This window comes from Phoxinus phoxinus (assembly GCF_949152265.1).
Source record: "Phoxinus phoxinus genome assembly, chromosome: 24".
In the NCBI taxonomy this organism is placed as follows: domain Eukaryota; kingdom Metazoa; phylum Chordata; class Actinopteri; order Cypriniformes; family Leuciscidae; genus Phoxinus; species Phoxinus phoxinus.
In genome coordinates this window covers 10,619,989-10,635,528 of record NC_136899.1, presented here as the reverse complement: position 1 = coordinate 10,635,528, position 15,540 = coordinate 10,619,989, and the positions used below count along the sequence as shown (strand labels likewise).

Genomic DNA, 15,540 nt, shown 5'->3' with positions numbered 1-15,540 from the left:
ACCCGAGTCTGTGCGTCTCTCAACAGTGTTGTCGCGGCAGCCGCGTCTCTACTGTGAGTTCATCTGCTCCAAGGACAGCGACGTTATTACCCCGCTAGTGAGAAATGTCATGCAGCTTTTAAGTTGCGAAACTATTTTATTTATAAAATCTCCAGAGCAGCGCTGACAACACGTTTCTGTGCGGGCAGGTGTGTGTCCGTACTGTATGTGTGTAGTACGTACTGGAGGGAAAGACAGCGGGAGAAAGAGAATACTGTATGTGCTTTTCCATAATAAATAATACATACATAATACAGTCATAAAATGTAATTTAGTGGCAAAAAACATGGAAGTAATTTGTTGTTTTTATCCTATTGTTTACTATATTTATTTGCTCGGTCAGTGTCGATGTGGGTTTTGGTTCTGTAGGTTGTAAAAACCTTTGAAATAACTGAAATCATTTGGCGAAGTGATATGGAACTGTAATGCGCTCAAGACCTGCCTGGAACTACTTTTCAGATTCAAGCATTCAACAGCCCTGTAGTATAATAATGGATTTATTATTTTAAATAATAATTATTTTAAAAAGCACTTACAATCATTCTTCCGTTAAAACTTTTTTATTATTTGAGCTGTAGCGCTGTTTAATCGTAATTTTTGCAACCGTTTTGGGATATTTATTTATGGTCTGTGGCATTTTGGAGTTGTAAAATAAGTGTAGATATAATTTCACAGAAAGGGTAAGGAGGTCATTTTTCCTCACTAAAATCATGTTAACTCTCATATTGTTCATAACGTGTGGCTATATTACTGAAACAGTATTTTAATGTTTATGGATTGGCTCCATTCAGTGCCAGACTGTAACCCAGTTTTTTTTCTTTTCTTTTTTTAAAGGGTAGACAAGTGGGAATTACCTTTTTGTGGTAATCAGCATTATGCTACAAATACTGTCAATTGTAAAATTAATAAATATTTACTATGGTGTAGTGTAGTTGTGCAGAGTATATAGTGGGATATATATGGAGGGTAAAATTCTGTGTGAATACAATTGCGTCACTGGCTGGCCGTAAACTGATAGTCATGCCATGGCAGTTAGAGAACTCATTTTTGGCAGCACAGTTTACTTGTTTTTAAAACCACAGTACTTCCCCTCTGTCACAGTTTAACGGTCAAACACAAGCATAAAAAAACGGTGTGGACTGCTGTGCTGAACGTATACTTGACTGATAAGATCACAGCTGCAAGTGAAGGGGATGGAGCCCGAGCTCCCAGCTGTTCGGGGCTAAACGACTCACTAATTAGACACAGCAATTATGGCACTTATCTAAGAACTAAGAGGAAACATCACATAATAAGATTGTGGAAAAAGCTTGAGCTTGTAATAGAGCACACACAATAGATACAATGTGTGGCATAGAGGCGTTTGTGAGAGGTCTAAGTGTGTATGGTGTAATTTCCCTAAAAATAACTGATTTTTTTTATTTATATGAAAGTGCATGGTTTCAGAGGTGAAATGTGAATGACATCATTTGAATGGGACTGGAGTGAAGAAAGCTGAGATGATAGAGGCCATCCAAGGTCGGGTCCACAGTTTCTGAAGATGTGAAGTCTAACAAAAGTGAGAGAAAAAACAAGCGTTGGAAAGTTGATTAATTACTCTGCTATGTCAGGGACATCCCCGACACAAGCTCTGAGAAGAAACGGAAAACCCGTTATGATGGTAAACAACACTTTGTACTTTCCTGAAATGACAAGTTTCAGCAGCTTTGTGTTTAGTAGTGAACACAGTTAACATATATATTTTACATAGAACTTATTTTATTTTAATTCAAACCAAACTTATTTTAATTCAAACATATTTTATTTCATGAATATGTTTTGTGTCATTTTAAATGTTAGTATTAACTGAATTTAATCTGGGTGGGGGGAATTGTCATTGACCCATATTTGCAAAACTAGAGAGAGAGAGAGAGAGAGAGAGAGAGAGAGAGAGAGAGAGAGAGAGAGAGAGAGAGAGAGAGGGGAGGGCATCTAATCGGATTACGGAGGCAGAGTTTTGTAGCGCACGCGTCTATTTCTCCTCTTATCTTCTGCGGGAATGTCCGGCGTCTCCACACTCAATGCTGTTTTTTTGGGAACATCACACTATCTGAAAAGTTTCTCCTGGGAAGAAATTGCGACATTCTTAAGATTGTTTCACATAACATGGAACTGCAAATATTTATTATTGGGACTTTTCGGTTTCCACACGAGCTTCTGCTTGTCACCGGACGTTACTGAGGAACACTATTGACATTTCGCGCTATAGAGACATCAAGTTATTAAAATGAGCTGATAAACTACGTTAAGTTATTTTTATATGGACACACTAATTGCATTTATTATCGATATGAGTGGGGCAAAATGACGTCGCGGATAGTTAAAAGAAGATTTGAACCTCAGTTCGGTGATTAAACGTTTTTTTTTAATAGCATTTTTGCTCATTTGGCATCTATGACTTCAACGTACCTAAATGCAGACGAAGGAGACCAGGAGTTTGATCCGCATGACTTGAGGATTTTATCATATAGGGGTTAAATGGTTCTGATAACGGACAGCAGGGATGGCGGAGGATCATCGCCAAGAAAAGTTAAACCACTTAAACATGCTAAAAGCGCCCAGAACTGTCCTACTATAGTGGAGGAACCACCTGATCGCGCTGGCGATGATGATTATGATGAATATCTCGGCTCGTGCGTGCTGGATGGGACCGATGAGGACTTCGAGGAGTTGGGGGACTTCTCAGAACTGCCGGATGACAGGAGTATCGTCTCAGATGACTCATTTTATCCACCGGACGATGACTTTGCTGACTCAGAGAGAACCCCTTCCCCGGAGAGTCCAGCACCGCTGTCCTTTTTTCAAGCGTGTTCCAAAAACAACGCGCTCATAGTGAAACTCATGATTAGACAAGGTGTTACGGAAGAGGACGTTCGGGAGACGGACAAAAACAAAAGAGTAAGTTTCTTTCGCTTTCACCCCCACCTCCACAATGGCTGCATAGGTGCACTGGAATATCCTTCCTAAAACGCATTAAACTTTTGTTTGCAAAGACGTGAAACTCACCGAGTGGTCAGGGGTGTTCACTGATATGCTCACACAAAAATCGCTGCAAAAGATGCTTTCCAACAGGTTTTACCGTAGTTTTTGTCCAACTCCATTGACTTGTATTGGATGTGCTGTGAGGTAGGCTACAAGTCAATGGAGTTGGACACAAACTACGATAAAACCTGTTGGAAAGCATCTTTTGCAGCGATTTTTGTGTGAGCATATAATTTAATCTTAACCGTTCTATTTCATCAGAAACGATCTGAAAACAGGGCTTTAAGTGTAAAATACCGAACTTGTCCTTTAACAACGATAAGAGTCGTGAACGAATCGTTATGTTGAGTCGGAGTTTTCAATTAACTGGTTGAACCGTTCATTAAATCGATCTGAACGATTCGTTTGCGAATTGGACTGAATCAGGGGTGTGCGAATCGGTCAGAGAAAGTAGATCTTTTCGAATCTGTCCTTCTAGGACTATTCCTAGGATAATTCAACCCACAATAAAACAATTCTGTCGTCATTTACTCACCCTCAAGTTGTTCCAAACCTGTATGAGTTTCTTTTTTTTTCTGCTGAACACAAAAGAAGATACTTTGAAGAATGTAACCAGACGGTAGCCATTAACTTTCATAGTATTTTATTTTCCTACTATGGAAGTCAATGTCAATACCGTCGTGAACTGTTTGATTACCAACATTCTTTAAAATAGCTTATTTTGTGTTCCACAGAAGAAAGAAATCTATAATATATATATATATTTTTTTTTACGAATGGTTAAATACCTTTTTAACTAGACATTTTTAAAGAACAAGATGTTGTTTCTTAGTTGAAATGGGAGCTTAATTAATTATGTATAAGTTTGCGGTAAAAATGTAGCAATGCAAAGGCAGACCACATTGTTTATTTGCAGTGTCGGGACTCTATCTTCTCCAAAAACTCGAATTAGCATTTTTATAACATTCAAAATACCCATTTAAAGGAACACGCCGACTTTTTGGGACTTTAGCTTATTAACCGTATCCCTTAGATAAGTCCATACCCTTTTCATCTCCGTGCGTGCCGTAACTCTGTCTGACGCACCCACCGCTAGCCTAGCTTAGCACAAAGACTGGAGGTAAACGGCTCCAGCTAGCGTACTGCTCCCAATAAGTGTCAAAATAACGCCAACATTTTCCTATTTACATGTTGTGATTTGTATAGCCACAGCGTGTACAAATAACAAGGTCACATGTGAGACAGCCATATTCTAACCGTATACATACTGGGAACTATATTTTCAGAAGGCGAAGCACTGCTACTTGGGCGGAGTAATTAAAAGTAGCCTACTTAATTCTTACCTGTTTAATTGTGATTGTCACAACAACTTATATTAAGGCTAATTCGCACTGCCCTAACAACTGCCTGACATTGACACACTGATGCAACTAAACCCAACACTTCTTTTTGGGGCAGTGTGATATTGTGGTGAATGTGGTAGTTTTAGAACGTTTCTCTAAAAATATGTCTTCAAATGTCAGAAAGTCAGTAGACAATCAATTCGACAATTCAACACAAAAGTTTAAGTTTGATTCTGGCAGACTGCTGGGACCTCTAAGCCTAAGGAATGTGTTTTGGGATAATTACATTGTATAAAAGCTAAATGCGAAACTGTTGTATGAGTGCAAAGTGTTTAAGAGTAATGCACAAATCATTTGCAGGCCTTGAGGGTTTAATAATGGAGTTGCACAGTCCCAAGAACAAGCCTCTTGCCTTTTCTCTTTCTAGCACAATCCTGGTCATACCTCACAAAAATGAGTCCCTGAGTGACATCAACCTCCCAGAGCTTGAGGCCTCGACAGTTCAGAATATATCACGTTACAACTTAAAAGCTTGGATTTTAGAGAATGTGTCTAAGAAAGTGAAATCAATACACTCCATAAAGAGAAGCTGATATGATGTCATGGCTAATGCAGTCCTGATAGCCTAACACACTATAGGAGAATGACTGTAGAATGCTTTTGAGGAACCTCAAGAGCTCACACCGGCACTTCTCTTATCTCTTCTCTCATCACTCTTCTATACAGGACAGTTCAGAGAAACAGGCTCAGGATTTCCCCACTAATAGTTCCAGCATGTGGTCTGTTCATCTGAGACATCTCTGCATGGTGTAATGCTGTAAATGAGGTTGTTAGTCAGTGTCCCTTCATAGGCTGAATGACATGGCAAAAAAACAACAACACACAAAACATGTAGACACAGTAGTGGCCAAAAGTGATGTTTGGAGGGGGAACATTTGTATTTTATGACCCCACAAGTTCCATTAAACCATAAAAATATGAGAGGAATATATATAAATATAAACTTGGCAAAAATGACAAACTGCTGCATGTTTTATTTTACTATGAAAAAAGAAAAACATATACAAACACAATTTCACAAGACAAATCATACAGTGACTACACCTTAATCAGTTATTAATATTTTGTTGGTTCTCTCTTATTGCATGTTAATAATTTATTTGTATGACAGCCTGGCCAAAACTTATGTCTGCACAATTTGTCATGTTTCATTGCGTTATCACAAATAAAACAATTGACTCCAAGCACAACTATGCAATATGCTTACAAAATGTAAACAAAAAATTTAATAATATTTTAATAAAGGGTGAAGACGGACATCCATATATACATATAATACTAAATAAAAACAACTAAAAATGCTTTAAAAAATCCCTTCTATTTAGTTACTGCAAGGTGTATATAAACTTATGCCCACAACTGTAATACACACACATGTATGTATGAGAGAGTGATTTTTTTTTGCAGACCAGAGGCAGAGGTACCACAGTATAACATGATATGTCTTTTAATGTCATTATATCATTAAGCTTACATTACGAAGCATCAGAAAAACATCTAAGCAGTGCTGCTGATTCAAAGGTCACTTTTGTGTAACATCTGCATTTTCAAGCCCATCTGTATTCTCCATTATACACACATGACCCCTAACATCCTGTTTACCATGCAACTAATATTGCTAGGAGTTCACTGCACTTGTGGCTGGGCTTGATTGCATTTGTTGGATGAAAAATAGTAACACTCTTAAACTACGCCACCTAATATAACAGGCCTAGCGGGGAAGTATATTTATTCAGCTAAACTGACAACTCTCTGGCAGATTCAAGGCATTTCATTCACACACTGCTGTGCAGGTAGTGCTTTCCAGTTGATGAATACATCAGAATCACTTTGAGCTCAGCACTGATGTAATATCAAGCCATTGAACATCTGTGGATATGTTACCCACTGACCTGTTTTCTGGCACTGCAATGATTCACGGCCAGACTGACATGATGTTATCAAATCCAGGCCAGCATGCTCACACTTTTTTAGGACAGCTTCTGTTTCAATGTGGTTTGTCCTGTTATATACTACTGTTCATCCTAAAAACATGGTCACTTTTAATGAAACTTCAAGTGAATAAGTAATGTTCATAACAAAACACTTTAATACTTAGTGCATAGTACAGTACAGTATTGAGATTATACAGCATTTCACACCCACAATTATGATATCCAAAAACATCCACAATTCTTTTATTAGAAGTATCATAGACGCCGTATTTTGTCTTCTTTGTCAAAGCTGAACTGGAGGACAAATCCTGTAACTCCTCTTTCATTGAAAGGCTCACAAGGCTAATCCTTTCTATTTTAAGAAACAACCAGGCCACAGATTACCCCCAACACATGTCTACATTTGTATTAATACCAAGCTGAGTATTTGATATAAAGTTGCAGACTAAGAGAAATGGGTTGTGTCCTGAACTCAATTTTAACATTTTATTAATTAATTTTGTTTACAGTGCAACTGTATTGCTTGGTGACAGTGATACAAAACATATGAAAATAGATATTTTCGGATGGGAATAGATATTCGAATATATTCGAATACATAGGCTGGTATTTGATATCCATTCGAATTTGATTTTTCTCAAAAGTGACAGCCCTATTCCATACAATGTGCATTATTACAAGACTTCTGAACCCATATAATAATTTTGTGCAATAGCAGCTTCTGACTGTAAATTACGGTAGGGCAGATTTTGGGTCTCAGCTCTGGTTTTTATGATAAACATTTAGTAAGATTGTCTAATCGCTGACACACGTTTGGCAGAGGTGTAACGTCCTTGCATTATTCAGCCTGAGAAAGGCACTCTAATATTGATGGCCAGGCTTTAAAGGGATAGTTCACCCAAAAATTACAATTCTGCCATTAATTACTCACCCTTATGTCGCTCCAAACCCGTAAGACCTCCGTTCATCTTCGCAACACAAATAAAGTCGTTTATTTGAACATTTAAGTCGTTATTCACTGAAAGTCATTCCTTTCAGTGAGCTGTTAAAGGGAAAGTTCACCCAGACATGAATCTTATGTATCATTTACTCACCCTTTGTGACCCTCATGTCGATCCAAATCTGTATGATGGTTTTTCTTCTGTGTAACACAAAAGAAGACATTTTGAGAAACACCCCGTTTTTTTTTTTTTTTTTTTTTTTTTGTCCATACAATGGAAGTCAACATTATTCAAAATATCTTATTTTGAGTTCCACAGAAGAAAGTGAGTCACACAGGTTTGAAACGACATTTGGGTGAACAATGTTCAATGTTCTTGGGTGAGAAATGTTGTGACTGGATCATGGAGACAGTGAGCTGAACAAGAATCTCAAAAGAAAGATTTTTTCAAAAATGAACTAGACAATTTCTCAGACATAGTCGAAATGAGCTATCGTTGTAAAAAAAAATTTCTGGCACAGTTTTTAATTATCAAGATTTATATTATTACTACAAAAAAGTTGGTGGACCCAAAAGTAGTTCTGCTCTCTGCTTTAAAGGAGAAGCGTGTTGTTTCCAGTGGCACCAAATGGAACTGTAAAAGGTCATCCGGGTACTTTTTGACTATTTTATGAGTACCGGTACTGTGAATTCGGACACACTTCTTTCATCACATACTGTTTTTCGCCTATACTAGTATGGAAGTATGCGCTTTCGGATGTAGCTTGGGTCTCATTCACTAACTCTGCATATGCACAAATTTGTAACTTTCATACTAGAATTTATTCTAAATTTATGATCAACTGCGACCACATGCAAAAAAATAAACATATTCTGGGTGTCATGTTGATATCAACGGTGTTTATTGTTTGAACTAGTTTTAAGGTTCTTTTAGAGAGCACAATACAGTATGTTTGTTGAGAGTGGCTATTAAGGAAAGATTGTGTGGAAAACATGAAGATGGTTTGGACATGTTTTATGCCAATGATTAACATTGGGCATGCAGGTCGCTCATTTAGAATACGCCAAATTCATTAACATTAGAACGAGGTTTAGAACAAATTGTGTTGTGAATTAGGTGGAAATATTTAGTGAGACGTTTTCATGTGCATATAAATATAAACAATCCGTGCAATTATTAGTGAATGAGACCCAATGACTATTTCTAAACAGGTTTTTCCTGAACGGTCCTGCCCCAAATTCACATCATTGGTTGTGCCAATGTAACTAGTTGGGATTCTCAAACAGAGCAATGTTTTGATAAGTGGCGCAGAGCCACAGCATTTGCACTTTTCAAGGGAATTAACCTACTGACGGCTCACTCACAGTTGTCTCAGTATATTAAACTGGAAACATCAAGATAAACACACTTTCATCAGCATCTGACGTGCTGCAACTGGAAGCATTTGGGCCCTATTGTCATAGCCTTGTAAAATGAGCTTGTCCAGGGTTTATTTTTAGTCAGCAGCCTCCAGCTGTGTTTCAGTGATGAGAGGCTGCTGACACTTCCCTCCACACTGCTACTGTTCACACTTAAATAGGACAGACTGACTGTGAAGAGTGAAACAGACATGCTAAAGGTCTTCAGTAAAAACCCCAAACATCTGCTTTACACTGAAATCACAATGCAATTCTGCACATTTTCAGGTTTGAAGCTGCTACTTTAGGCCAGATTACAATTCAAAATTCACCAGGCCAACTCAGCAATAAAGCCGTGACTACCATTAGCTTTTTTCATTGATGTGCAATTTGCAAACCAAAATTTTGGTAAACAATGGTTATTCTGGATTATTATTATTATTTTCAGTTATAACTGATAAGGCTGGGTCGACAATATTAATGAATTGATTTTAGTCAATCTTCTTTGGTGAACCAACATCAATCCTTAAATCTCAAAATCTATATTTTAGTTCAAGCGGCACATGCACTGTAAAAAAAAGTTGTTGCCTTAAATTTTTTAAGTACGTCAACTTGGATGTTTAAGTAATTTCAACTTAAATTGCATTAAACTGACTTAAAAAAAATGTTATTGAATCCTGTATACGGTAACTTAAAAAAAGTTGAAAATTGCTTAACTTATTTTGATGAGTTCCAATACAGTAAAACTGCACATTTTAGAGTGGCCTTTTATTGTGGCCAGCCTAAGGCACACCTGTGCAATAATCATGCTGTCTAATCAGCATCTTGATATGCCACACCTGTGAGGTGGATGGATTTTCTCGGCAAAGGAGAAGTGCTCACTAACACAGATTTGTGAACAATATTTGAGAGAAAGTGAGAAGTGTTGCATTTATAATTTTGTTTAGTGTATGAATGAAGGCCAGTATCACTGACACTAATACAGCTACTGATGTCTCGATGAAAATGACCCCCCCCCCCCCCCACCACCCATTTTAAACATTAATTTATAGCCATTCAACATTACTGTTTAATTGAAAGCAATCAATTTTTCAACATTTAAAAAAATATAACAACTTTTCATTTAAGTGAACTTAAAACAATCCTCACATAAACCCAAAATAAAAGATCTCCCTTTGGAGTGGACTTTGAGCTTTGTAACCTTTCTTATGCTCAAAATCTTTTTTATGCTCAATCCGCAACATTACGCACTAATTTAAGTTGAAAAAGTAAAATAAAAAAGCATAATATGACCCCTTTAAGAAAAATGTACGAACTGTCACTGTGCCTGATGTATATCAAAATCGGAATCAAATCGAATTGGATTCTAATTGAATCGTGAAATCTGTGTCAATACCCAGCCCTTTTACTGAGATATTTTTCCTCAAATGTATCAACTACTAGAAACATTTTCCTGGCCAGGGTGGAAACTTCTTCACAGTATCGTCTCATGTGTGTGTTGACTCTACAGACTGGACTAATAGTGGCGTGCTACCAAGGGTACGTGGATGTTGTGATTGCTCTTTCCCATTGTCCTCACCTGGATGTGAACTGGCAGGACAATGAGGGAAATACAGCCCTCATCACTGCTGCCCAGGCGGGTAAGAACCAGCCTTCAATCCAATCCTGACATATTTACATTTATATTGCCATCATAAAGTTTAAGAAACTATTTTCTCAACATTCAAAGTAAATGGAGTGTGAAAACTTCAAAACACTACTATAACTGAACTGTCGAGTGCCCTAGGTAGGTTATGTATTCAACAGTTGGCTGCATTTCCATAATTCACCTGAACAATTGCAGGTCACATCACAATCTCTAACTACCTACTCAACTACTTTCCCGGGCTTGACATCGAGAAGAGGAACTGCCACGGTTTCACCGCTCTGATGAAAGCTGCTATGCAGGGTCGAGTGGAATGTGTCAAAGCCCTGATGCTGGCAGGTACTCGAGCCTCAGATCACTGTGCAACAGAACTGCCAGGAAACACTGCAATATAAAGCAGCTGGTACATGATTAGCTACAAGACAAGGAGACAATACAGCCATAATCATACCACAGATTTAGTATTTTTTCATTTACTATATCTTTTGCCATTCTGAATCGATATGCTGCTATTTAGTTTCTGTTGAAAAAAGAACAAATTGTTATGCAGCTCTTGAACCACGCAAACTAAAAGCACAATACGACTGTTTTACAATACGACTACATACTGTATATATATATATATATATATATATATATATATGTGCTTTTATTTAGGCTATTGTTGCTTGTTACGCTTTCTTACTTTTGCTAAACTTTTTTCTAAAATTATTTTACATACTGCATTTTTTGGTAACACTTTACAATAAGGTTTTATTTGTTAACATTAGTTAATGCATTAACTAACATGAACTGACAATTAGCAATAGGCCTACATTTGTTGCAGTATTTATTAATCTTTGTTAATATTAGTTAATCAAAATCCAGCTGTTCATTGTTTGTTAGGTTACAGTGCATTAACTAATGTTAACATACAACATTTGATTTTAATAATGTATTAGTAAATGTTTAAATTACCATTAGTTCAGGTTAACTAAAGTAGTTAAACATAAGTTTAGCAAGTTATTCAAGATTCAGATAATTTTTTAAGTCAGTGTAATGTAATTTAAGTTGAAATTAATTAAAAACATCCAAAATTAAGGCAGCAACTTTTTTACAGTGTAGTGCAGTAATGTAGTGCACAAGCCATATGTCCCACTTTTTTGGTGGATTTTTATATTTTTTATAAACTCATTACATGGCAAGAGTGGCATAATTATTCTTCAAAAATGTTTACTTTTATTCATGGGAAAAAAAGAAGCACATAAGATTAGAGCAACATGAGAGTGAGTCATTTCTTTTTTGGATTGTAAATGTGCCGTTACTCCAATCACATCAGTGCATTTACTTTTTCATCAGGGGCTGATCTGGATGCCAGGGACAACGGGAGGAAGTTCACTGCGCGAGAGTGGGCCATCTTCACAAGCCGCTACGAGACTCTCTTTGCCATGATGCGGCTGATGCATCAGCCGTGTGCGGACCAGTTCTGTGGCGCCTATCGGCCCGAGTGGCCCCTTCTGCCCGCACTGGTGGCCAAAGCTCAGACGCCCAAAGGATGCATCCGGAAAATTTCAGAGACACTACGTGACTTCTTTGACATCAGTAACGTCACAGAGGCTTCAGAGGACGGGGTTCTGGATCACATGGTGCGCATGACAACAGCACTGGGGAGTCCGGTCATCGCAACGGCGTGTCGAACGGTGTGTCCCAACAGCCCGCCCTGCGTGGGAAAACGCCGTTACGCCGTTCAGGAGATCCTGAAGAAACAACGCATCGCACAGCTGAAAGGTCTGGGACCCGAGCGCAACGATAACTACAAACGTCTTTTCCAGAACTCCCGCGTCCTGCTGGTGCCCAAACCCAAAGATCGCCGTGCGAGTCTGCAGGCCCAATCGGACGTCTCTTCGTCCTCTCTGACCATCCGCAGGACCAGTCTGCTCCCCTTACACATGCTGAGGAGGAGCAGCGTCAGGCCAGGTATGGTGGTGCCCAAGCTGAGGATTAGCAAGGCTCCTACGCCAACCTACGTGCCGGAGAAAGTGCGGCGGAAAAGCAGCTTTGTAGACGACCAGTTCCTTCAGATCCCCAAGTGGAGATATAAAGAACTTAAAGAGGAGAGAAAGAAAGCAGAGGAGACGGAAAGGAAAAGACTGGAGGCCATAACGAAAAGACAGCTCTCTACAGGCAAAAGGAAATAAGTGTGTACAAACTCAACATTTGATACTTGAAATTCAGTCCTGATATTGGAAGGAAGTGTATTTTACTATTTATTTATTTTTTATTATGGTAAATGCTTCTAAACTCTTATTTACCCTCTTTAAAATGGGGGTAAAGTGATTGATTTAAAGTGATCAGCTCCTTTAATAATTTTGCAGGTTTGTGAGCAACAGGAAGCTAGCCAAACCAGATCAGCTAATATGGGTACACTACTAAAACAAGATGCTACTGTATGTTTACATCCTTAAAATAGGACTGTTTGACTTTTAGAGTTGTCCAAATGCTAGCATTGGCTCAGATTTAACAGTATTTAATCATCATGAATGTATTTAACAAACATACATTTTTAATACCTCATTTTTGAAAGTATTTTTCTAAACATTAGGTATTTTGGCAGTAGCCATACCTGTATTTGCACACATTTCAGAGACAAATGCTCTTCAGACAATCGCCAGCAAGTAATGAAAGACGGAGTAGTGTATTATCATGGATCAGCATCTTGCTTGATATTTTCTATACATGTATTTTACTACTAACTGTTTATACTACTAAAGCACTCTAAGTTCATTACTTTATAGGGGTGTAACAATATATCGTGCCACAATATATCGCAATACAAAAATGCAACAATACGTATCGTGGATAGTGACAATATGTATCGTGGATAGTTCACCCAAAATAGAAATTACTGTATAAGAAAAAAATCATGTTTTCAGAGTTTTAGTGTCAGTACTACATTAAACTACTATATAATGTTGATTATAATGTATAATAATGCAATGGTCAGCTTCAGAATCATGAATATTTTTATTCTGGTGTCACCATTGTCCTTGAATTACAAGCACCAAGTCCAAACCTGTTCATTTAAACCCACAATGTAATTTCAAAGTTAGCATTTTAATCAACAGTACATTTTTTGTTAACCTTTTATCATATGTCTTGGGAGTATCGCAATAATATCGTATCGTGAGTTCAGTATCGTGATATATATCGAATCGTGAAATGAAGGTATCGTTACACCCCTATTACTTTAATGACTATTTTCTGAAACTGTTGTTCAACAAAAAGTATACAATATCTTTTACAAAATGGTATTTGCTACTACATTGGGAGAATAAGGGAAGATGTGTCGCCCCCATAAATTCGCACACTAAATGACTTTGCATATTTAGCAAGGACCAAACTTACACAACAGCCTGTGATGAAGAGGTGCACTTAACAAAATCTCTAAACAGATCTATATGGCGGGTCAAATGAATGGCAAAGCTAATTTATTCATGTTTGAAAATATACATCATAAATTACTGTAAAAAATCTTGCGCCACAGATTTCTTTTTAAAAGAAACTAATTTTTATTCACACATTAAATTGATCAAAAGTGATAGTAAAGAAGTTTAATAATGTTATAAGTTTTGTATTTATATTCTTTTTTAATCTTCTATTCATCATAGAATCTTGAAAAAATGTAACAGTGTTTACACAAAAATATTGGACAACTGGTTTAAACATTGATCATAATAGGAAATGTGACAATAAAGAATGGAATAATGGCTTTAGTCACAAGAATAAATTACATTATAAATATATTAGAAAACAGTTATTTTAATTTTCACTATATTACTGTTTTTACTGTATTTTTTATCAAATAAATGCAGCATAGGTGAGACTTTTTTTCTTTTTACCAGCCCTAAACGTTTTTTAACAGTAGTGTATCTTGGCAAACTAGTAGTTTATAAAATCAAGTAAATTATTTAGCCATGAAATATTAAATTGAAAGATTTTTCATAAAAAGATAGCTTTGGGGTAAGCTGTGCCAGGGGTTCAACTAATAGTGATACTGAAATGTACCCTCAAATGCAGAAAATACCGTTACTATAACTTCAAAATCTGAAAATTATTAAATATTCAGAATATTTAATATTATCCCAGCTATTATGAAAATGCAAATAATGTGCAGCAAAATACAAAGTACATTAGCAGATATTTCCCCCTTATTTGTGTTATTAATTTAATTAAAAAGGCAAATGATTCCCCAATTTGACCTTGACATGACACAACTTACCCCTAACATGGGCAATGTTTTTGGGTAGGGATTTTTCAAAAGGCCTTATTATAAACACATTCTAACAATTTCAGTTTATAGGATTCATTCTGGAATATTAGTCGTATTCATCATCTGAAGTAAAAAGTGTCACAGCTTACCCCGCTCCCCCTTATGGTTTCTTCAGAGCCAGGAACAGTAAAACCAAATTCAAACATATTACAACAAATCTCAGGTATGAACGGTTCTGTATGCAGAATGATAATGTTTTTTAATGAAAGGAGTGATATCTGTTTGAAATGTCTTCTCACTGACCGTCACGTCATCTCTACAGCACCACTGTGCCTCGGACTACACAAAACACACACACACACACAACCAGTGCTGACGTTATGTCAGGTCACCCTGTTATTGTAAAACAGTGCTGTTTACACTATTTTAGGTTGTACTAAATAAACCAAAAGTGATGACCAGCAATAAGAGTGTCATTGTAACTTTGGAATAAAACACTGCTTTGTAATACTAAAGTGTGACGTCATTTTGTTGAACTTTGAGAAGGTGTAAAGGTGAAGCGCAGACCTTATTAAGCTATTGAGGTCACCGGTGTGAGCTGAGAGACGCTGAGGTACTTATCTATCTGCAAGGTCAGCACTTGCCTCAGGACAACATGAAGAACAATGAAGCACCCTCTGCTGGAGAACCGAAGCACTGCCGTGTGATCTGCAGCGGGACTGATAGCCTATCAAAGACAAATACCCTGAGAGGACCTAAATGTCAGATAGACCCCAGGGTTTGGGTCACTCTGAACTGGCTTCAAAGCCACAGCTCAATTTCCAGATAGCACGCTATGGAAAAGTACAACCTTGACCTGAAACGTGACATTTCGTAAGGGTTTAGCTGCCACTCAAGCTTTTGAGTTTCAC

General features: G+C 37.3%; 1 protein-coding gene across 1 annotated transcript; it reads left to right on the top strand.

Annotated features, from left to right (window-relative positions):
* The first annotated feature begins 1,995 nt into the window (after window positions 1-1,995).
* On the top strand, window positions 1,996-15,135 carry ankrd33ba (ankyrin repeat domain 33ba). The gene is made up of 4 exons (XM_079601839.1): window positions 1,996-2,976; window positions 10,246-10,375; window positions 10,579-10,719; window positions 11,719-15,135. The coding sequence occupies exons 1-4, from the start codon at window positions 2,557-2,559 to the stop codon at window positions 12,555-12,557; spliced, it is 1,530 nt and encodes a 509-aa protein (XP_079457965.1). The 5' UTR covers window positions 1,996-2,556; the 3' UTR covers window positions 12,558-15,135.
* Window positions 15,136-15,540: the final 405 nt, after the last annotated feature.

Coding starts and splice junctions, on each gene's coding strand:
- ankrd33ba (XM_079601839.1), top strand. CDS start 2,557: ATGGTTCTGATAACGGACAGCAGGGATGGCGGAGGATCATCGCCAAGA. Junction 2,977..10,245: donor AGACGGACAAAAACAAAAGA/GTAAGTTTCTTT, acceptor TTGACTCTACAG/ACTGGACTAATAGTGGCGTG. Junction 10,720..11,718: donor CAAAGCCCTGATGCTGGCAG/GTACTCGAGCCT, acceptor CTTTTTCATCAG/GGGCTGATCTGGATGCCAGG.